The 23,310-nt window shown below is 39.0% G+C and overlaps 1 protein-coding gene across 3 annotated transcripts in view; it reads right to left on the bottom strand.

Moving 5' to 3' along the window:
• The window catches only part of Polr2A (RNA polymerase II subunit RpII215), a 38,951-nt gene that overhangs the window by 10,349 nt on the left and 5,292 nt on the right, over positions 1-23,310 (bottom strand). For all 3 annotated transcript variants that reach the window (XM_053779312.2, XM_053779313.2, XM_053779311.2), the window contains exons 3-10: positions 21,539-21,808; positions 20,716-21,031; positions 16,737-17,250; positions 10,634-10,856; positions 7,156-7,401; positions 4,193-4,402; positions 2,498-3,544; positions 2,082-2,393 (exon numbers count right to left, since the gene is read on the bottom strand). In XM_053779312.2, the coding sequence (XP_053635287.1) occupies positions 2,082-2,393; positions 2,498-3,544; positions 4,193-4,402; positions 7,156-7,401; positions 10,634-10,856; positions 16,737-17,250; positions 20,716-21,031; positions 21,539-21,808 (3,138 nt within the window). The remainder of the gene's footprint in view (positions 1-2,081; positions 2,394-2,497; positions 3,545-4,192; positions 4,403-7,155; positions 7,402-10,633; positions 10,857-16,736; positions 17,251-20,715; positions 21,032-21,538; positions 21,809-23,310) is intronic.

Genomic DNA, 23,310 nt, shown 5'->3' with positions numbered 1-23,310 from the left:
GCCAATACAGATGCTCAATTTTAGGCCATACCAATATCATTAAAATGTTCTCTTTTTGTCATTTTAGTAATTTATACAGAAAACAGGGGTTACTAGCCCCTTGCTCCCAGTATTTTAGTAACCTTTTATGCACAAAACAATTGTTTAATACTGTTGCTAAAAAGAACTTTAGCTACAACTAAATCGAGCCACTTAAAAAATTTTTTTTTTTTTTTTTTTTTTTTTTTCAACAAGTCGGCCGTCTCCCACCGAGGCAGGGTGACCCAAAAAAGAAAGAAAATCCCCAAAAAGAAAATACTTTCATCATCATTCAACACTTTCACCACACTCGCACATTATCACTGTTTTTGCAGAGGTGCTCAGAATACAACAGTCTAGAAGCATAAACATATAAAGATACACAACATATCCCTCCAAACTGCCAATATCCCAAACCCCTCCTTTAAAGTGCAGGCATTGTACTTCCCATTTCCAGGGCTCAAGTCCGACTATATGAAAATAACCGGTTTCCCTGAATCCCTTCACTAAATATTACCCTGCTCACACTCCAACAGATCGTCAGGTCCCAAGTACCATTCGTCTCCATTCACTCCTATCTAACACGCTCACGCACGCTTGCTGGAAGTCCAAGCCCCTTACCCACAAAACCTCCTTTACCCCCTCTCTCCAACCCTTTCGAGGACGACCCCTACCCCGCCTTCCTTCCCCTATAGATTTATATGCTTTCCATGTCATTCTACTGTGATCCATTCTCTCTAAATGACCAAACCACCTCAACAACCCCTCTTCTGCCCTCTGACTAATACTTTTATTAACTCCACACCTTCTCCTAATTTCCACACTCCGAATTTTCTGCATAATATTTACACCACACATTGCCCTTAAACAGGACATCTCCGCTGCCTCCAACCGTCTCCTCGCTGCTGCATTTACCACCCAAGCTTCACACCCATATAAGAGTGTTGGTACTACTATACTTTCATACATTCCCTTCTTTGCCTCCATAGATAACGTTTTTTGACTCCACATATACCTCAACGCACCACTCACCTTTTTTCCCTCATCAATTCTATGATTAACCTCATCCTTCATAAATCCATCCGCCGACACGTCAACTCCCAAGTATCTGAAAACATTCACTTCTTCCATACTCCTCCTCCCCAATTTGATATCCAATTTTTCTTTATCTAAATCATTTGACACCCTCATCACCTTACTCTTTTCTATGTTCACTTTCAACTTTCTACCTTTACACACATTCCCAAACTCATCCACTAACCTTTGCAATTTTTCTTTAGAATCTCCCATAAGCACAGTATCATCAGCAAAAAGTAACTGTGTCAATTCCCATTTTGAATTTGATTCCCCATAATTTAATCCCACCCCTCTCCCAAACACCCTAGCATTTACTTCCTTTACAACCCCATCTATAAATATATTAAACAACCATGGTGACATTACACATCCCTGTCTAAGACCTACTTTTACCGGGAAGTAGTCTCCCTCTCTTCTACACACCCTAACCTGAGCCTCACTATCCTCATAAAAACTCTTTACAGCATTTAATAACTTACCACCTATTCCATATACTTGCAACATCTGCCACATTGCTCCTCTATCCACTCTATCATATGCCTTTTCTAAATCCATAAATGCAATAAAAACTTCCCTATCTTTATCTAAATACTGTTCACATATATGCTTCAATGTAAACACCTGATCTACACATCCCCTACCCACTCTAAAACCTCCTTGCTCATCCGCAATCCTACATTCTGTCTTACCTCTAATTCTTTCAATTATAACCCTACCGTACACTTTTCCTGGTATACTCAGTAAGCTTATTCCTCTATAATTTTTACAGTCTCTTTTAAAAAATAACTATATAAAAAAATTAGAAGTACATAGTATTACTGAAGACTTATGCTTAACATAGCCTTTATCTTAGTAAAGACTACTTTCTCAAATTTTTTTGAAAACAGGCTGTACACACACACATTATGGAGAACTATCTAATTAACCAGTACTGTATGTAATATTGACAATAAGTTAGAGATTTAACTAAACTAGCATCAACTTACAATTGCTTGGTGGAATCTGGTCTCTATTTCACCAACAAGCCAGTTGAAGGATTCTGTAGTTAATTTGTACTCTTCAGCTACTTTCTTTGTACACAGAGTTGACCTTACAAGACATTGAAAGCAGAAAGTAGCATTTTCATTAGCCTGTAAACTGATGCGATCCTCTCCTGTTACAATGGTACATTTATTCAACATTTCTCTTACACCCTCTACAACACGCACTGGTGACAAATCTGTTGGAGTCCTCTTGTTAATATGAAAAATCTTCTGTACATTCCAGATCATTCGTTCCAAGTTGCATGGGAGCACCACCTGTGGAGATGTTTAAGTTTCAATGAACAGTATTGTTGCATAATATATATTTTTTATCATAAAAAATTAAATAACTGACATAACACAACAAAATAAAAACTCACTTTGGTGTCACCCTTGGGGAATACTTGTCGAAGTCCATTCCTGTCTTCAATTAATTTTTGCCATTCTCCCTCGAGGATACTTATGGCCTCTGGTGAACCAATCAGGTCTCTAACGACATCTTCATTAAACAGCCTACGTAGATATCTTTCATTGGTAACATCAAATCTGTACTTATCTTCGAAGCGTTGATTCGACAGTTTAACAGTTGGCATTTTCTGAAATTCTACATACTCTCCAGCCAAGCCATCTTCACCATACCTGAGCTGAATCACTTGACTCACACTGTTTCTTACTGTGCCATCATAATTTACCATTACGCTCTCCATAGCCTTTATCAAACGTCGCTGGATATATCCTGTTTCTGCAGTTTTCACAGCAGTATCAATGAGACCCTCACGCCCACCCATGGCATGGAAATAAAACTCAGAGGGAGTGAGACCGGCAAGGTAGGAATTTTCCACAAAACCTCTGGATTCTGGACCATAATCATCCTTGATGAAGTGAGGAAGCGTCCTCTTACGGAAACCAAATGGAATCCTCTTACCTTCAACATTCTGTTGTCCCACACAAGCAATAACTTGAGAAATGTTAATATTTGATCCCTTTGATCCAGAGACTACCATAGCCTTTAAATTATTATATTCTGTTAATGACTTCTTAGCAGAACCACCAGTTTTGTCTCGAGCATCATTTAGGATACGATTCACTTGATTCTCGAAGGTCTGCCTCAACGTGTTACCGGGAGTAGGCTCAAGTTCATCATTATGAGCTTTGTGGATCACTTCTATCACATCCTCTTTGGCTTTGCGAATGGTATCCTGGATAACTCTGTATGTTGCAGGATCAGAAATGGTGTCACCAATTCCAATACTCATACCTTCCAAGAGTAGCCAATTATTAACAACAGTCTGGATGTTGCCATAGAATCTTCCAGCAATTTCATGTCCCAACTCCATCCAGGCAACGTGCAACATAGATCCAGATGAAGCACCAAGGGTCCTCTTGCACAAAATACCCATAATCAATTCTCCATGCTCCACCAAGACCTGAAATTTTTAATCAATATAAAGAAACTTCATACTACAGATATTAATATTTAAAAGTCATTATAGAAAATAAATACACATGCAAGATCACATGAAACAGGTAATATCTATATATGAAATATAATCACAGTAAAACAGGAACGTTCCAAGTGTTTTCATGATTCTCACATTATCAAGGAACCTCAGTGATTAGAGCCCACTAAAACAAAAAGGGAAATAGCTGTGGATATTCAATAAAATGTGCTAGTCAGTGACTGGTAAACCCCAAATTTTAAGAGTTGTGAAGGAATGCCCACAAATACAAGAGGAAGGTTTTGTACTTTTCTTCAGTTATTTTGTGGAAAGGTAGGGTACATAACAAACATCAATTTACAGTTTTCCATTATTTTTTCACTATGGCAAGTTAATAAATTTTTGAACATTAGAAGAGTTTGGGAAAATGAGAAACAGAAAAAAGCTAGGCGAAATGTATGAGCAATTTTCCTTAAATTGGGCGACCCTGTTGTGGGTGGCATCCAGACAATGGGTGATATCCCACGGACAGGGCTGGGCTTTGAAATGAACTTGGCTAAGTTAATTTTTAACCTGTAATATTGCTTTTAAAACAAGTAGGGTAATGCACAATTAATGAACCACCAAACTGCATACCTTGGTATCCCCTGGAGAGATCCATTTGTAGGGTCCATCATCTTCATCATCAGGGTGGGTGGAATGGGTTTTAACCAAATTTAGGTTACCAGGAATGATGAGAGAGAACAGCTGTTTCCCAGTCCACATTGGCTTGGGTTTGAAGATGGCTGGTTGGGGCATGCGTCCATCCCATATTGGCAGGAACATTAACAAGTTCATCATCTCAGCCTAGAGGAAAACAAGCATATCATGAACATAAAAAGTCCCTGAATGACTTTCTAAACAACAATTTACTAAAAACAAGGAATCATCTAGCTGAGAATATAAATTGTGAATTGAAAAAAATTTAATACATATTCAATTCATAAATAATGATGGGGAAGTGGAACAAAATTCTTCCTCCGTAAGCCATGCGTGTCGTAAGAGGTGACTAAAGTGCTGGGAGCAAGAGGCTAATAACCCTTTCTCCTGCATACATTACTTAAGTTAAAGAGAGAAACTTTTGCTTTTCTTTTTGGGGCACCCTGCTTCGGTGGGATACGGCCGGTTTGTTGAAAGAAGAATATTGCTGTTTACAATGTAGTATACTTTTTTCTTTTTCTTTTTGGGCCGCCCTGCTTCGGTGGGATATGGCCGGTTTGTTGAAAGAAGAATATTGCTGTTTACAATGCAGTATACCATTACTACTCCACAATATTCCTCCCCATACTTGTTGCATCATCTATGAGCCTGACATCCATGAACTTTTAAGACGTTTTCCATAATACTTTCAACTGCAGTATACCATTTTTATTTATCTTACCTCATAATAAGATATTATAAATAATCTGATAATAACACAACTGAAAACAGAGGTCATTATGAATGAAGTGAATGAATGATGGTGAGTTCCTTCTTTTTCAGATTGCCCAACCTCAATGAGAGATGGCCTGTGTTCCTCACCAATTTTCATTTTTCTAAGTGCCTAAAAAATTGTCTCCAGAAATTGCAATACCTGAAGAGTATGTCATTCCAGACCTAAAAAATAAAGCCTGTATTACCATTATTCACAAAGATAGTGCCTTAACCCTTTGACTGTAGCAACCCCCAATCTTAGTCTCTCTCTCAGTGTCAAACTATTTGGGAAAAAAAAAAAATTCTTATGAAATAACAGAATCTTTTCCCAATGCTAATGACACCAAAAGTACAAAATTTCATGGAAAACTTACAGAATTATGCTCTCGCAAAGTTAGTGATCTCGGCGATATTTACGAATCGGCGATATCGCCCACTTTGAGCCCTATTTTCGGCCAATTCCTATGTTCCAGTTGACCAAACACAAAGCTATTTCTTTAGAACTCCATTTGTTCTATCAATTAAGTACAAGAAACTGCCCATTTACCAATTTCAACTACCCAATAAAGTGGTCAGAAATTTGCAATTTGGCCAATTTCATGCAAATTAAAAAATATGCCAATTTCAAAATAGGGTCTAGAATGAACAATGCAGACATTCCTGGCACTAAAATAACATTTTCTCTGTTCATCAGTTATGTCTCCAGGCCCATCTTATATTACTCTTGCTTTCTATTTTGAATTTTTATTCACACAAAAAATAGAGGACTTATTGTTATGCAGACTACTGTATTATTGTAATAATTGTATAAATAATGTCAACCCATTTGTGACTGCATATTAGAATGGCTAATTGGACATTTATTGGACAATGATGCCACTTGTTTACTCTTAAACATTGGCAAAAATTGAACATTTCTGCTACTGTAAGCTCTATTTCAAGGTCCTTTTCATAGTGAAAACAATCAAAATCATCTCTATTTCTATAACATATCTTTTATTCTATCAAATGAGACCAAGAAAATGAGAATACAAAAATAAATACTATATGAAAATACACCTCAAAGTTGGCGTTTTAATCCAAAAAGTCGTTTTTTTTTTCTCTCAATACGCACTTTGTGCTGCAGGATTTTTTTTATACTGCACACACTGACCACACAGACCCATTCTCTCATATGTGGGAGTACCAGCTTTCTCCCGCTTGATTTGAAGCAGCTAGAATTTTTGAGCATATATACGTCAAACACATTGGCTTGTAAGATATATATATATGACTGAAACAGTCAAAAGGTTAACTCATGTTCATAATCACAGACCAATATCTTACATCACTTTACTATAAAAATATTCAAGAGTATAATTTGCAAGCAGCTGTGCTTGCACTTAGCTAACCACAATATATTAATTTCTTGCCAAATTGGATTCAGACTTAAAAAAAAAAAAAAAATTAAAAAGGGACTGACAGTATTTGTCATACTTGATAGGAAAGAGTATTTTCTTGGACTCTTCATCTGTAAGAGGCTTTTGGTATTCACTACAATATTCTTCTCAAACCAATGAACTGGACTTAAGAGCACACAACTTCTAACCTTACCTCAGTAACAAGACACCAGCATGTAACCATACATAGCACTTAAACTACTCAACCAATGTTTCTTCTAGGTAGCATCCTTGACCCTCTTCCTTTCCTCCTCTATATCAAATACCTCCCTTAGTACCTAGTGCCATCCATCATCTTTAACCTTTACTCTGCTGATGACACCAACTTTATTTTATTTTATTGAACACACTCTCTGAAATGACCACGAGTTTCTCTTGCGTTTGATATATAACCAAAGACTACAATAACATTAATGTTGATACTAAAATAAAAGTATTGAAAACTTTGGCAACATATACAGTGGTACCCCAAGTTTCGTACAGCTCCCAACTTGAACAATTATGTAAGTGTATTATTGTAAGTGCTTTTGTAAGAGTATTTTTGGGGGTCTGAAACAGACTAATCGAATTTACATTATTGCTTATGGGAACAAATTCGTTTGGTAATGGCACTCGAACAGCCTTCTGGTTTGAATTATACTTAAAACTCAGGGTACCACTGTATCTTATAAGGTTTATAGGCACCTAAAGGTAAAAAGTGTACCATACCTTCTCCAAGAATACGTCACGTTTTGTCATTTTTCGGACAGCAGTCAAGGTGTCCTGTACAATACCCATGACTGGCTTGTTGGCCTGTGGTGTGATGATCATGCGTGGTGTAACATGCAAGTTTTCAATCTCTGCTCTTGTCTCCATACTCTGGGGTACATGTAAGTTCATTTCATCTCCATCAAAATCAGCATTGTATGGTGATGTTACTGACAAGTTCATTCGGAAGGTTGACCAAGGCAAAACCTGAAATACAAGAAATCAGTACTACACTGTCTTTCTACATAACCTGCTTTCCAACAAGGTAAGGTCACCTAAAGAAATAAACTCAGAAACGCTTGGATATCACATTTGAAATGACCCTCTGAACTGCTGTTTTTCAACCTAATCTTTCATAACTGTTTTTTCTAAGAATAAAAATATGCATAGCAAATTTAATAGTTATTTAGCTAGTTAGGGATGGGATGATACCAAAATTTTTGTCAATACAGATACTCAATTTTAGGTTGCTACTATTACTATCAAAATTAGCTGAAACACCCATGAGGCCAGTAGCAAATTATTTAAAAATGGGTGTCCAAATTGCATATACTGTATTTAGCTCTCAAAAACAAGATTTTACTCTTGGTGGAGTTCCCCATACGCTAATCTGAAAACAGCAAGGATTTGTGCTTGCCCCAAAAATTCTGACAAAAGCAGCTCTTCACTGACTTATTAAAGGAGAGCAATGACAGAACATGCAATCTGGCCAGAGGCATTTGAAGCCACAGGGATAGAGGCAGTGCAGATATCAACAAAAACATAATATTAAGAGTAAGAATCGCAGTATTCAAACTAATGGAAGCAATTAAGGGAGATTAGAAGACTAAACAGTTATGAGGAGTCTTGTGCAAGACTAAAAATTAAATAAAAAACTACAGGGCATAAACTGGGAAGACAAGGACAGGCTCCTTACCAGGAATGTAACAAAACAAAAAAGGGGTATAGTTGGAAATTACACACCCAAGTTACAAGGACATTAGAAAGTATTTCATAAATATACATGCAGTAAAGAAGTACAATGTGCTGAGCAATGACAATGAAAGTGGACACATACAAGCGAGTCCACAGGGATTTAAGTAACAAAATAGTGGCAAATTATTTTGTTCATGGGAAAGTGTTGAACCCATAAGGATCATAAAGTACCTGAGGAATTAAGAGGTAATCAGGTTTAATCCAAAGGGAAGGTAGCTCCAGTTCCTTAAATGAAGAGCTCTTTCTTCAACAATGAGGTACCCGACCAAACCAAAACAGCTTTACAGAAACATCAGAAAAACAATGGTAAGAGAGAAGGTTAATTCAACTGGAGGAGGAAAAAGAGCTCATGGAAAATGACAAGTAAGTCTGCTAAGTGTTGAACAAACGACACAAAGAGGTCTTCTTGGTGGAAATGGGCAATAACAGAAAGCCCAGAGAAAAGAATACTTCAGCAGGTACTGGACATTACACACATGGGTGTGTGTGTGGGGGGGGGGGAGGAGAAGAGAGGAGGGAGGAGGAGGGAGAAGGAGGGAGGAGGAGGGAGGAGGAGGGTGGATGAGTAGGAGGGAGGAGGAGGGAGAAGGAGGGAGGAGGAGGGAGGAGGGAGAAGGAGGAGGGAGGAGGAAGGAGGGAGAGAGGGAGGGAGGGAGAGAGAGGGAGGGAGGGAGAGGGAGGGAGAGGGAGGGAGGGGAGAGGGAGGGAGGGAGGGAGAGGGAGGGAGAGGGAGGGAGAGGGAGGGAGGGGAGGGAGGGAGGGAGGGAGGGAGGGAGAGGGAGGGAGAGGGAGGGAGAGGGAGGGAGAGGGAGGGAGGGAGAGGGAGGGAGGGGGAGGGAGAGGGAGGGAGGGAGGGAGGGAGAGGGAGGGGGAGGGAGGGAGAGGGAGGGAGGGAGAGGGAGGGAGAGGGAGAGAGAGGGAGGGAGGGAGAGGGAGGGAGAGGGAGGGAGAGGGAGGGAGGGGAGAGGGAGGGAGGGAGAGGGAGGGAGAGGGAGGGAGGGAGGGGAGGGAGGGGAGGGAGGGGAGGGGAGGGAGGGGAGGGAGGGGAGGGAGGGGAGGGGAGGGAGGGAGGGGAGGTAGGAGAGGGAGGGGAGGGAGGGAAACAACTTGAAGTTAAAGACAGATTAGTCACAGGAATGTCAGGAATATCTTTAGTCTCAGAGTGGTTGAGGAGCAGAATGATCTCAGTGAGCAAGTGGTGAAGGCAGCCATTATACATCACTAGAAGGGAGTGAATCTGGTAAGCAGCAAGTTTAGAGATGGGGCCAAGAGCTAACCACATATAAGCAGGTACATAAAGGTTATTTTTATATAGCCGTACTTGAGTCCTGGAAACGGGAAGTACAACACCTGCACTCTAAAGGAGGGGTTTTGGATATTAGCAGTTTGGAGGGATATGTTGTGTATCTTTATACGTATATGCTTCTAAACTGTTGTGTTCTGAGCACCTCTGCAAAAACAGTGATTATGTGTGAGTGAGGTGAAAGTGTTGAATGATGATGATAGTATTTTCTTTTTGGGGATTTTCTTTCTTTTTTGGGTCACCCTGCCTCGGTGGGAGACGGCCGATTTGTTGGAGAAAAAAAAAAAAAATATAGGTGAACACTTCTGATGAAAATTAACTTGTAATTTGGACTTATCCTTTTAAAGAGCTGCAGAGAGTAAAAGATCAAATGATAGATTATCTCACTGATTTGTTATTTTAATAGTATTTTTTTTTTTTTAACAAGTCGGCCGTCTCCCACCGAGGCAGGGTGACCAAAAAAAGAAAGAAAATACTTTCATCATCATTCAACACTTTCACCTCATTCAAACATAATCACTGTTTTTGCAAAGGTGCTCAGAATACAACAGTTTAAAAGCATATACAGTGGACCCCCGGTTTACAATATTATTTCATTCCAGAAGTATGTTCAGGTGCCATTACTGAACGAATTTGTTCCCATAAGGAATATTGTGAATTAGATTAGTCCATTTCAGACCCCCAAACATACATGTACAAACGCACTTACATAATTGGTTGCACTGGAAGCTGATCGTAAAGCGGGGGTTCACTGTACGTATAAAGATACACAACATATCCCTCCAAACTGCCAATATCCCAAACCCCTCCTTCAAAGTGCAGGCATTGTACTTCCCATTTCCAGGACTCAATACGTATCATTAAGTATCAATGACAAATAATCCCTTCTCTTGCATAAACTACTAAATAAAAAAAGAAAAACTTTACAGTTTTCTTTTCGGGTCACTGCTTCAGTGGGAGATGGTCGTTATGTTGAAAATAGAATCAATGACCGTGTTATTTTAGTGTAGTACAGGATACGAATGGTCTATAAAATGTACACAACACTACATAAGACAATAAAAGCAAGCATATTTGTATCACCAAGAAAACTTGCCAATCTAGTAACTTGGGAGAAGCTACTGAACAAACTAGTAAGTAAAAGAACACCCATATTCTCACCTTAACTCTGTGTCCCATCATAGACATCTTGTGCAAAGTTGGCTGACGGTTGAAAATAACTAAGTCACCATCTGTGATGTGCCTTTCAACTTTGTAGCCACACTGAAGGTGGAGATCAGATGGCTTTGGATGATAACGTAAATCAATCCGAGCCCCATTGTCACGCACGATGTACTTTGCTCCTGGATACTGGTTGTTACCGCGCTTCACAAGGTCCATCATTCTGAAGGAAAAGTTTTGTATATATGTATGTGTGTATATATATATATATTTTTTTTTTAACAAGTCGGACGTCTCCCACCGAGGCAGGGTGACCCAAAAAGAAAATACTTTCATCATCATTCAACTCACTCACACATAATCACTGTTTTTGCAGAGGTGCTCAGAACACAGCAGCTTAGAAGCATATGCATATAAAGATACACAACATATCCCGAACCCCTCCTTTAGAGTGCAGGCATTGTACTTCCCATTTCCAGGACTCAAGTCCGGCAATATAAAAATAACCGGTTTCCCTGAATCCCTTCACTAAATATTACCCTGCTTACACCCCAACAGATCGTCAGGTCCCAAATACCATTCATCTCCATTCACTCCTATCGAACACGCTCACGCACGCCTGCTGGAAGTCCAAGCCCCTCGCCCACAAAACCTCCCTTACCCCTTCCTTCCAACCTTTTCGAGGACTACCCCTACCCTGCCTACCTTCCCCTACAGATTTAAATGCTCTCCATGTCATTCTACTTTGATCCATTCTCTCTAAATGACCAAACCACCTCAACAGCCCCTCTTCAGCCCTCTCACTAATACTTTTATTAACTCCTCACCTTCCCCTAGTTTCCACACTCCGAATTTTCTGCATAATATTTACACCTCACATTGCCCTTAGACAGGACATCTCCACTGCCTCCAACTGCCTCCTTGCTGCTGCATTCACAACCCAAGCTTCACACCCACATAAGAATGTTGTACCACTATACTTTCGTACATTTCCTTCTTTGCCTCCATGAATGACATTTTTTGTCTCCACAGATACCTCAACGCACCACTCACCTTTTTTCCTTCATCAATTCTAAGGTTAACCTCATCCTTCATAAACCCATCCACTGACAAGTCAATTCCCAAATGTATCTGAAAAATTCACTTCCATACTCCCTCTCTCCAATGTGATATCCAATTTTTCTTTATCTAAATCGTTTGATACTCTCATCACCTTACTCTTATCTATGTTCACTTTCAACTTCCTACCTTTACACACCCTCCCAAACTCATCCACTAACCTTTACAACTTTTCTTTAGAATCTCCCATAAGCACAGTATCATCAGCAAAAAGTCAACTCCCATTTTGTATTTGATTCCCCATAATTTAATCCCACCCCTCTCCTGAACACCCTAGCATTTACTTCTTTTACAACCCTATCTATAAATATATTAAACAACCATGGTGACATTACACATCCCTGTCTAAGACCTACTTTTACTGGGAAGTAATCATCTCCTCTCCTACACACCCTAACCTGAGCCTTACTATCCTCATAAAAACTCTTTACAGCATTTAGCAACTTACTACCTATTCCAAATACCTGCAACATCTGCCACATTACTCCCCTATCCACTCTATCATATGCGTTTTCTGAATCCATAAATGCAATGAAAACTTCCCTACCTTTATCTAAATACTATTCACATATATGCTTCAATGTAAACACTTGATCCACACATCTCCTACCCATTCTAAAGCCTCCTTGCTCATCTGCAATCCCAGTCTCTGTCTTACCTCTATTCTTTCAGTAATAAACGTACCATACACTTTACCTGGTATACTCAATAAACTTTCTTTCTTTCAACACACCAGCTGTATCCCACAGAGGTGGGGTGGCCCAAAAGTAAAAGCGAAAGTTTCTCCTTTTACATTTAGTAATATATACAGAAGAAGGGGTTACTAGCCCCTTGCTCCCGGCATTTTAGTCGCCTCTTACAACACGCATGGCTTACAGAGGAAGAATTCTGTTCCACTTCCCCATGGAGTAAGAGGAAATAAACAAGAACAAGAACTAGAAAGAAAATAGACGAAAACTCAAAGGGGTGTGTATATACAGTGGACCCCCGGTTAACGAACTTTTTTCATTCCAGTAGTATGTTCAGGTGCCATTACTGACCGAATTTTTTCCCATAAGGAATATTGTGAAGTAGATTAGTCCATTTCAGACCCCCAAACATACACGTACACACGCACTTACATAAATACACTTACATAATTGGTCGCATTTGGAGGTGATCGTTAAGCGGGGGTCCACTGTATATATATGCTTGTACATGTATGTGTAGTGTGACCTAAGTGTAAGTAGAAGTAGCAAGATGTACCTGAAATCTTGCATGTTTATGAAACAGAAAAAAGGACACCAGCAATCCTACCATCATGTAAAACAATTACAGGCTTTCGTTTTACACTCACTTGGCAGGACAGTAGTACCTCCCTGGGCAGTTGCTGTCTACCAACCTACTACCTAGGTCAATAAACTTATTCCCCTATAATTTTTACAATCTCTATTGTCCCCCTTCCCTTTATATAAAAGGAAGGGGGACACGGTCTCTGCAAATCCCTAGGTACCTTCCCTCTTTCATACATTTATTAAACAAAAATACCAACCACTCCAACACTATATTCCCCCCTTCCCCTGCTTTTAACATTTCTGTCACAATCCTGTCAGTTCCAGCTGCTTTACCCACTTTCATTCTATGTAATGCCTCGCATACCTCCCCCATACTCACATCCTGCTCTTCCTCACTCCTAAAAGATGCTATACCTCCCTGACCAGTGCATGAAATTACAGATTCCCTTTCTTCATTGACATTTAAAAGTTCCTCAAAATATTCCCGGCAATTACTATACATAGAGTGCTATTTTACTTGTTGAATATTGCTGCATCACTGAAAAAACTGTTCTGAAGATTAGCTGTCATTTGTGGAAATTTAATTAAAAAATCTACATGGGTTGATGATGAAAGCATTACAAAATCCCCAAAACTTTTGCTCAGAATAGAATATATTGTGGCTTGAGTTACTACATAACACACTAGTAAATAAAAATTCCATCAAAACTGTTTTATGATTTATCCTTATACTTCAGAATACAGCAATAACCAAGGTGATAAATGACAAAGCACCCTCATTCTACCCATTTTCACAAACAATCACTGGTACTAAACATAGTAGTCAAACATTCAGTTATAAGCTACTGATTAATACAAACACAACTCTCAAATCAAAATATTCAACAAATAGATGAGGAAAAATGTTTCAGTGATCAAAAATCCTATTCACCCCAAAATGTGATTTTTAATACTTAATGGTAAATCATTAACGGAGAAATTTACTTAGATTTTGTTAAGGATTTCTAAGTTCAGATAAGCTATTAATGGTAAACAAGAACGATAACTCTCTAAAATTATGAAGCTCAATAATATTTATATGTATGCAAGTACATAAGAGCAAAAAAGTGTGTATAGAGAGTAAACCTGAAATACAGTGGACCCTCGCATAGCACTATTAATCCGTTCCTGAGAGCTCAATGTTATGTGAAATTGTCGTTATGCGAATTAATTTCCCCCATAAGAAATAATGGAAATCAAATTAATCCGTTCCTGACACCCAAAAGTATGAAAATTTTTTTTTTTACCACATGAAATATTAATTTTAATACACACAAACCGAAGAAGACATGCACAGTTACATGACACTTACCTTTATTGAAGATCTGGTGATGATTGATGGGATGGGAGGAGGGGAGAGTGTTGATGGTCTTAGTGTTTAGAAGGGGAATCCCCTTCCATTAGGACTTAAGGTGTCAAGTCCTTTTCCGGGGTTACTTCCCTTCTTCTTTTAATGCCACTAGGACCAGCTTCAGTCACTGGACCTCTGTTGCACAACATATCTGTCCATAGAGGCCTGTACCTCTCGTTCCTTTATGACTTTCCTAAAGTGTTTCACAACATTGTCAGTGTAATAGTCACCAGCATGGCTTGCAATAGCTGTGTGAGGGTGATTTTCATCAAAAAAGGGTTTGCACTTTAAGCCACATTGCACACAATTCGTTAATCTTTGAAGTAGGCAGCTTCTTCAATTTCTCTCTCCCCTCCTCCGGAGCAGTTTCCTCAGGTGTGGCCTCTTACTGTTGAAGATGATCTACCAGCTCATCAGTGGTTAGTTCTTCATTGTCCTCCTCCACCAACTCTTCCACATCCTCCCCACTAACCTCACCAATATGAGCACTAGTTCCAGGCATTTTTTTCTGTTCACCTGGGTGTTAGTCAACCGTTGTGGGTCGCATCCTGGGGGACAAGATTAAGGACCCCAATGGAAACAAGTTACAGTCCTCGATGATGCATTGACTTTCTTGGGTTATCCTAGGTTGCTAACCCTCCGGGGTTAATCGTTTCTCGGTAATTGTTTCACGTTAAGCCACACCAACAACTCTCTCTCCACATCTTCGAGTAATACAGCTGATGGTGGTGCAGCAACAACAACAGCTGACTGTGGTGCAGCAGCATTATTATTATAATCAAGGGGGAAGCGCTAAACCCGAAGGATTATACAGCGCCTAGGGGGGGGATGTGGAAGGCATTCAGGCTTAATTCGGGGAACTGGAGCATGCACAGATCCGATTCCCTAAATCAAGAGCCCCTCACCAACATCAAGGAACCTTCCTTGTGGTGCAGCAGCAGCTGTGGTGCAGCAACAGCTGACTGGTCTAATAACAGCTGACCGTGGTGCAGCAGCAGCTGACTGTGGTACAATAGTATTTATCACCCATTTTACCACAGGGTTGGCACTAGAAGCTTTCTTTGGGCCCATGGTGGCTTATTTAGCAGTTACAAGCACTATAAATAATGGAATAATACAAAATGTATCAAATGTATGCATGCAACCGGCCACCCTGGCTTGTAAACAATGACAGCAAGGCAGGCGCTCAGGCTGGACAGACAGGTTCGGGACGAGTCATGTTCAGAAACAGCTGATGGTGGTGCAGCAGCAGCTGACTGATCCAGCAACAGCTGACTGGTCCAGCAACAGCTGACTGGTCCAGCAACAGCTGAACGTGGTGCAGCAGCAGCTGACTGATCCAGCAACAGCTGACTGGTCCAGCAACAGCTGATCGTGGTGCAACAGCAGCTGACTGATTCAGCAACAGCTGACTGCTCCAGGAACAGCTGATCGTGGTGCAGCAGCAGCTGACTGATTCAGCAACAGCTGACTGGTCCAGCAACAGCTGATCATGGTGCAGCAGCAGCTGACTGATCCAGCAACAGCTGACTGGTCCAGCAACAGCTGACCGTGGTGCAGCAGCAGCTGACTGTGGTATGATAGTATTTCTCACCCTTTTTACCACTAGAAGCTTTCTTGGGGCCCATGGTCACTTATTTTGCAGATGAGATCACCAAAAATGCTGTAATAATACGAAATGTTCTGATTGTATGCTTGGATGTTACCGCGGAGGCTGGCTTGTAAACAATGCCACCTGCGGAACATGTGAGGCTGGCTCAGGCTGCACATTAGATGCGTCTAGGACGAATAGCGTTGAGCGAGTTTCTTAGTGGTATGCGGGGCAAAATTTTAGTGATAAAATGTATCGGTATGCGGATTTAACGTTATGTGATGCCAACGGTATGCGAGGGTCCACTGTACAAATTATATTCCAAGCCGAGGAAATTAAAATTAAAATTCTGACAAATGGACTTTTATTTACCCTTTGTTAGATTTTTCAAGAAAATATTTTTAAAAGGGCTCCTTAAGCAAGAGGACAATTAGTACCACTTACTGTGAAGAAGGCTAAGTGACTTACCTGGAACATGTTACACCAACTATTGTTTTATTATGAATAACTTTTTGTTAGTTATTAATCACGGGTGCCAGCAACTTTACTACTCATGTGTATATCTATGTATGGCAGTTTTATAAACAAAACTGGCATAACAGAACAATAAAATACAGATACTATATAAGGGATAATTTACTTTTAACATATAACAACCTTAATAATGTACTGTATCTACTGTACTGTATATCAAAAAATGAGAAAAATCATGAGATTTAATGATCTTACTTTGTCATGTTGAATGGAGTTACGATTTCTGGGTATGTAAGATTCTGGGCAATTGATCGAGGCACTCCAACTTGATCAATACGAAGGTTTGGATCTGCAGTAATCACAGTTCGAGCCGAGAAATCTACACGTTTTCCCATGAGATTACCTCGAATCCTGCCTTCCTTGCCCTTGAGGCGAGCTTTGATAGCTTTGAGAGGTCTACCTGATTTTTGTAATGCTCTTGGCATTCCAGGCATATCATTATCTGTTAGAGTCGCCACATGAAACTGTAACATCTTCAGGTTTTCATTTATAATGTGAGCAGCTGCACCAGCTTGCTCATTGCGTACAAGTTCATTGTTGGCTTTGATAATGTCAGCCAGTTTATGGGTCAGATCATCTTGATTACGGGCTGATCCATGCATGACAACAGCTGGTCGTACTGGCAGAGGTGGCACAGGTAACACAGTCATGATCATCCAGTCAGGGCGGGCATATTTGGGATCCATGCCCAGCAAGTAACACTCCTCATCTAGTAAAATATACTTTGAATTAGGCAATACAATGAAGAGCTGTAACTTATTTTTCCTATTTGCTGATAACTAAAAATATATTGTAGATGCCTTAAGTATTATGAAATTCCAAATTTGTATGGGGAGCATAAATCAATAAAAATGCAAAATATTTCATTTGGTAAGGAAAATTGTAGATTTATTTCTGAATACAAACTAAGGCTTGTCAAGTAAGTTTGTGACATATTACTTGGTATTCCCAAACTGGTTATTTGTTTCCTAAATACCTAGAGACAGTTAAAATAAATTTGGAGCAGGTCACACACAAAGCTCACAAAAATAATGCCACTGCAAACATCCTAAACAAATAGTGGTCAAAATTATTTCCTACATGCAACCTATTCTTGAGTACAAAATACCAGTATAGAACCCAAATTTGTAAGGAAGAAATAAACTTGTCAGAGGTGCCTACAGACTGGCACCCAAGTTGATAAAAATGAGCTGTGAAGAAAGATTATGAGATAGGCCTCTAATCTCAAAATTGATGAAGGAAAGAATGGGGGAAAGGGGGAAATCATGACTTGAGTATTTCAAGGGATAGACAAGGATAGGTTCTTAACTTAAACTGAATAATAAAAAAAGAGGGCATGTTTATAAATGACCTGCACAAATGAGCCACAAGGACAGGCAAAAACATACAAGTGGAATGAACTGTAAACAACACAGTGAAAGCAATATTTCCTACAATTTTTTTTTTTTTTAAACAGGCTGGTTGTCTCCCACCAAAGCAGGGTGGCCCCCCCCCCCCAAAAAAAAAACCTTTCATTATCATTCAACACTTTCACTATCATTCACACGTAATCACTGTCTTTGTAGAGGCACACAGATATGACGGCAAATATCCCAAACCCTCCTTTAAAGTGCAGGCACTGTACTTCCCACCTCCAGGACTTAAGCCCGGCTAACCAGTTTCCTTGAATTCCTTCACATAATATTACCCTGCTCACACTCCAACAGCTCGTCTGTCTGAAAAAACATTTGTCTCCATTCACTCCCATCTAACATGCTCAAACATGCCTGCTGTGTGTCCAAGCCCCTTGCACACAAAACCTCTTTTACCCCCCCCCCTCCATCCTTTCCTAGGATGAGCCCTACCCCTCCTCCCCTCCACTACAGATTTATACACCCTCAAAGTCATCCTATTTTGCTCCATCCTCTCTAAAACCACCTCAACCCACTGAACATCAACAGGCGGAATAAGTGAAACCTAGTATGAGAGACAAATGGGAAAAGAAGACTGTAGACAGTACCACCTGAGGAAAAAGTTCAATCTAACAAAATACGTATAACCAATGGATAAATAAGCCTTACCCAAAAATCATTCCATGAAACACAATAAAAGACCACCACCAGACAATGATTGAGCTTTCATAATTCTGACAGGAGTTAGTAACAAAGACACTTTCAAGACATACCACCTTATATGTACAACCCATTGCTGAGTAAGTGGCGACTAACAAACTCAGAAAAAACACATGAAGCTGTCAACTAATAAGATGCCCAATAGAGGGCATCCAAAACAGTGCCAAAGTTAAAAGTGAGAAATAGAGTTAAGTACTATCAATACAATAATGAAAACCATGAAGAAACATGATCACAATGAGCAAAATATTCAGTATAAAAGAGGACAAGGTTTATACCAGGAATGAAACGAACAGTAAGGCATGATTAGAAATTACACACCCAGAATGTACTATAATTACACACCCAGCTACAATGATACAAGGAAACAATTCTCCAACAGAGTGGAAAAAGAAGTGAAATAATTTGAACAATGACATGGAAAGTGTAGACTACCCAGCAATTCTCCAACATGACAGGACTATTTTATTTTAACCATGGGTTAAGAGCCATGGTTACCTCCATGCAAACTTAGTTTATGCACACGAAGAGAATACATGATTCAATGGTTAAAAATCTAAAATGTTTATTAAATTTGCCAATCATTAAACAATGGTTAATATGGTTAATACTGCATTATAATCCACTGAAAATATACTTATTATAGCTCACAGTTTTGTAGGAAAAATGTTCAGTCATAAGTGGCCATGCAATACAAGAAAATATAGAAAGAGAAGAAATCAGGCAGCAGAAAACCAGTGAGAGTAACAGGGTGCATGCTCACCCAGAAGAGAGATGAAACTGCAGATATAAGGAAACAGTCAAGTAACTGGCATAAACCTAGGAAATGAAATCAGATTAAAAAAAGTTTTTTTTTTTTTACATTTCAAGATAATACGTACTGAATAAACTACTCTCTCAAATTGTGTAATACTGTACATGCTTCTAGGTAGTAGGCTGGTAGACAGCAACCACCCAGGGAGGTACTACCGTCCTACCGAGTGTGGAACTGAAACTAACTTTTACATGATGGTAGGATTGCTCGTGTCTCTTCTGTCTCATAAATACGTGAGATACCAGGTATATCTTGCTTCTACTTACACTTAGGTCACACTATACCACAGGGAGATTAGCATGGGCCTCACTGTGACCACAAATATAAGTTTTTACAGGTGAATATTCCACCAGCTAGAGTTCACCACAGCTAAGCTGGCAAAAGATTCATCTGGAAAAACTTGGTCACAGTGGGAATCATTCTAACCTCCCTATAGTATAAAAATACACCTAGTTGGACGAATCTTATTGTAGCCAGCTGGCCGAGTGGCTTACACACTGTCCTGGAGTTCTACAACTCACTCGCCGTGGGATAGAACCCCACCTGTTCCATGGACTGTTTGCATTATGATTTCATGAGTCTTGACTCTAGAAATCATAATGCCCTCGCTTCCTTCCTGCCCTGCAGCGCTGTATAGTCCTTGTGGCTTAGCGCTTCTTTTTGATTATAATAATAATAATAATACAGTTAATCCCCATAATTTGCAGAGTTAGGTTCCTGATAGTAACATAAATGCTCAGGTTAAGAATAGCAAATTTCATGTTAAAATTATTTACATTTTTCTTTTTTGCCTCATCTTCAAATGTTGCTCCACTCTAATTAATACTGAATCATATGAAAGAACTCATGAGCAAATTTTGAATGAAATTTCATGTTATTTTTTAATTTATGAGAAGTACACCAAGTGAAAAGTCAATGGGCACCCAAAAAAAACTAATAATAAAGCTACCTGCTACATGTTCTCCAATAAAAACTGTTTAATCAAATCACATGGATTACACAGAACATGAATTTTGGAGTTTGACCACACAGTGAGAAAGGCTGCAGTTTTTCACTACAACTTTTATTTCATTAGTTAACTTTGGTTCTCCTATTGTCTTTCAGGAGTAATTTTTGAAGATATGCTGGCAAGTATAAGTTATGTACTGTAACTAATGTAATTTATAAAAATGAACATTGATACTAGAAAAAAGGATCCCCCCAAAATTATTCAAAATAATGGTACTACCATACTTGGTAACCAACTGACCTGTGATGTGTTTGAATATCTCATACACTCGCTCAGCAGTGAGTATCTGCTTCCGATCCTGTGTATCTTCATTTACATGCTTCCATTCAGCAACAAGTTCCAAACCCACACGTTTTATGTTTGGTTGGTATCGACCACAACCACCATGACCAGATCCTTTTTTACTTATGTTGGGGTCATCTGGATCTTTATTAACATCAATTTCATCTCCACCTTCACAAATCATTTTCCCCTTACACAAGTTATAGACGTGTTGAAGACGCTTTCGGGGCTGCCCCTTTGATTTTGTGACAATTTCACGAATTTTTGGGTATTGCTGAAAGAAAGCACATTAATTAATAAAAATATCTGGGGTGAACAGGTTCTCATAATATGTATATACAGTAAAACTAAAAAATTTGAATTCATAAAAAGACTAAGATGGTATATAAATCTGGGGTGGAGGGAAGGGGTAAAGATCATCCCTGGAAAGGTTGGAGGGGAGGAAAAGTGGGTTTTGAGCACTAGAAGGATTGAACATCAACAGGCTTGTGTGAAAGCATTACAATGGAGTAAAGGCCTGTGGTTTTTATGACCATACATGGTGTTAAAGTGTGAGCAAGGTAATATGAATGAAGGGATACTGGGAAACTAGTTAGCTGGGTTGAGTCCTGGAGGTGGGAAGCTGTGTAGTATGACCCATAAGGGTCATGATACACCTGGGGAATGGGAGGCAATCAGATTCACTCCAAGAAAAGGGTTTAAGAATTAGTCTTCAAAATCTGTACAATAAACGATTTTAACAAATATTTCATTAATACAGTATTTCTTTCAGAATACGTACTGCATTGAAGAGAAGTTTGCTGCAATAAAAGCAAACACATCTCAATATTTTCATGGTTTTGGTTAAAAAACCAACATGGAAGACTGGCTTAGCTAACTCCAGGTGTCCAAAATGCCCAGGACAGTCAGTCATGTTACCAGCACATGTAGTGCAACGGGTGTTGCGATCCAAGCACCCTTGTCGTGGGTCCATGAGCCCACCCAACTTTGGTCTCCCATTTTCATACACTTCTGCATACTTTATGCCACCTTCAGTTGCAGACATGCGGCGCTGAAATAATGTAGAAATAAAGTATTTTCAAAGTTAATTATTCTTTATAGCAGTTAGTTACAAACCCAAACAAACTGGAATATAATTAAATACTACACCTTTCAGTGTCTTGGATCCTCCACTTTTTTATAAGCCAGCCCATTCACCTTTTCATGACCAGTTTTAAATCTAAACAAATTAATTATTTTTACATCCTTTTACCTCTTCACATGATGTTTGCACCTCTATTAAAATTGAATGAATTAATACAAATTCACAACCTAACTAAAGAGAGGTAAAAAGTAAACAGGGTTGTGATGGGGAAGGGTAGGGAAGAGAACTGATGCATAATGCTCAAAAATTATAATAGGAACCAAATTTACGGAGTTAGGAGATTGCAACAAGGGGGTTAAAAATACAAATGATGTCACAAAAGACAAAATTCATATTTTAAAGTTGCATGGACTTGCTAATCTTGATTTCTGTGACTTATCATTGATGGCTTAACGGATCTCCAGCAGTATTACTGGATGACCCAGGACCATTCTTCAGCTAATCAATAAAACTAGGATAGACAAAAATGGATCATTTGGATATAAAGTACTGATCATAATCCAATCATGGTTCTGCCCTTGGAAGTGAAGATTAAGTGGAATTATTAAAATTTAGTGTGAATAATAAGCAAACATAGTGGTTTATTATAAAAACCCTTTCGAATCAGTGTTTGCCATCATAAACAACAGACGTAGCTTAGCCAAGGTCAAGTGACAAAATAGAGCATCTGTATTTTTCTGACTTTGACAACCATGCAAATATTTTCCTTATACTAATAAAGCCATTTGTTTTTCTTGCTTTTATTTAAAGCAAGATAAATTATCTAGATTTTCTATTACCTGAACGTCCCACTTGGCTTTATGTCGGATACCTGAACAATGAACATCCACTGCTTACATAACAATCTACTGTATAATGTTGCCAAGTATTTCAGTATTTTGTGTAATGCAAGTAGAAAATACATATTTCATGTTTACAGAATACTGTACAAAATTAAATTTTAGTGTCAATTTGAAAGCAGAGTTAAGAGCTCTATCAGAGCTCAGTGTTCTGTTCATTAACATGGACCATGAGAGGCCAATTTGAGAAGAATCTTAAAGCTATTTTTCAAGTTGTCATATACAGTAGTCTTTGTGGAAAAAAAAAAAAAAACTTGGGAAGGGAAAAGGAAGAGAGGCTTTCTAAATTGTACCTTACATTTCCACCTATTCAGCTGGGCCAGCTATATCTCCAATGGTTTAACACTCATGAATAATGTTTTCTCCATTTTCTACATCACTCCCTTGTCAATGTATATTACCCATGGTACAAAATTTTTATATGAATACCCATCAGAAAAAATAAATTTGTGATATACGTACAAGTAAAAAATCTTAATTTTTTCAACATGGTGGACTCTCAACCAACGATATTCATACGCTCCAGAAAGCTTATCTTTAGGCGAGTTTATCATTAGTCAAATTAATTTT

This window comes from Cherax quadricarinatus, chromosome 29 (genome assembly GCF_038502225.1).
Source record: "Cherax quadricarinatus isolate ZL_2023a chromosome 29, ASM3850222v1, whole genome shotgun sequence".
Lineage (NCBI taxonomy): Eukaryota > Metazoa > Arthropoda > Malacostraca > Decapoda > Parastacidae > Cherax > Cherax quadricarinatus.
This window is presented reverse-complemented; position numbering and strand designations above follow the sequence as displayed.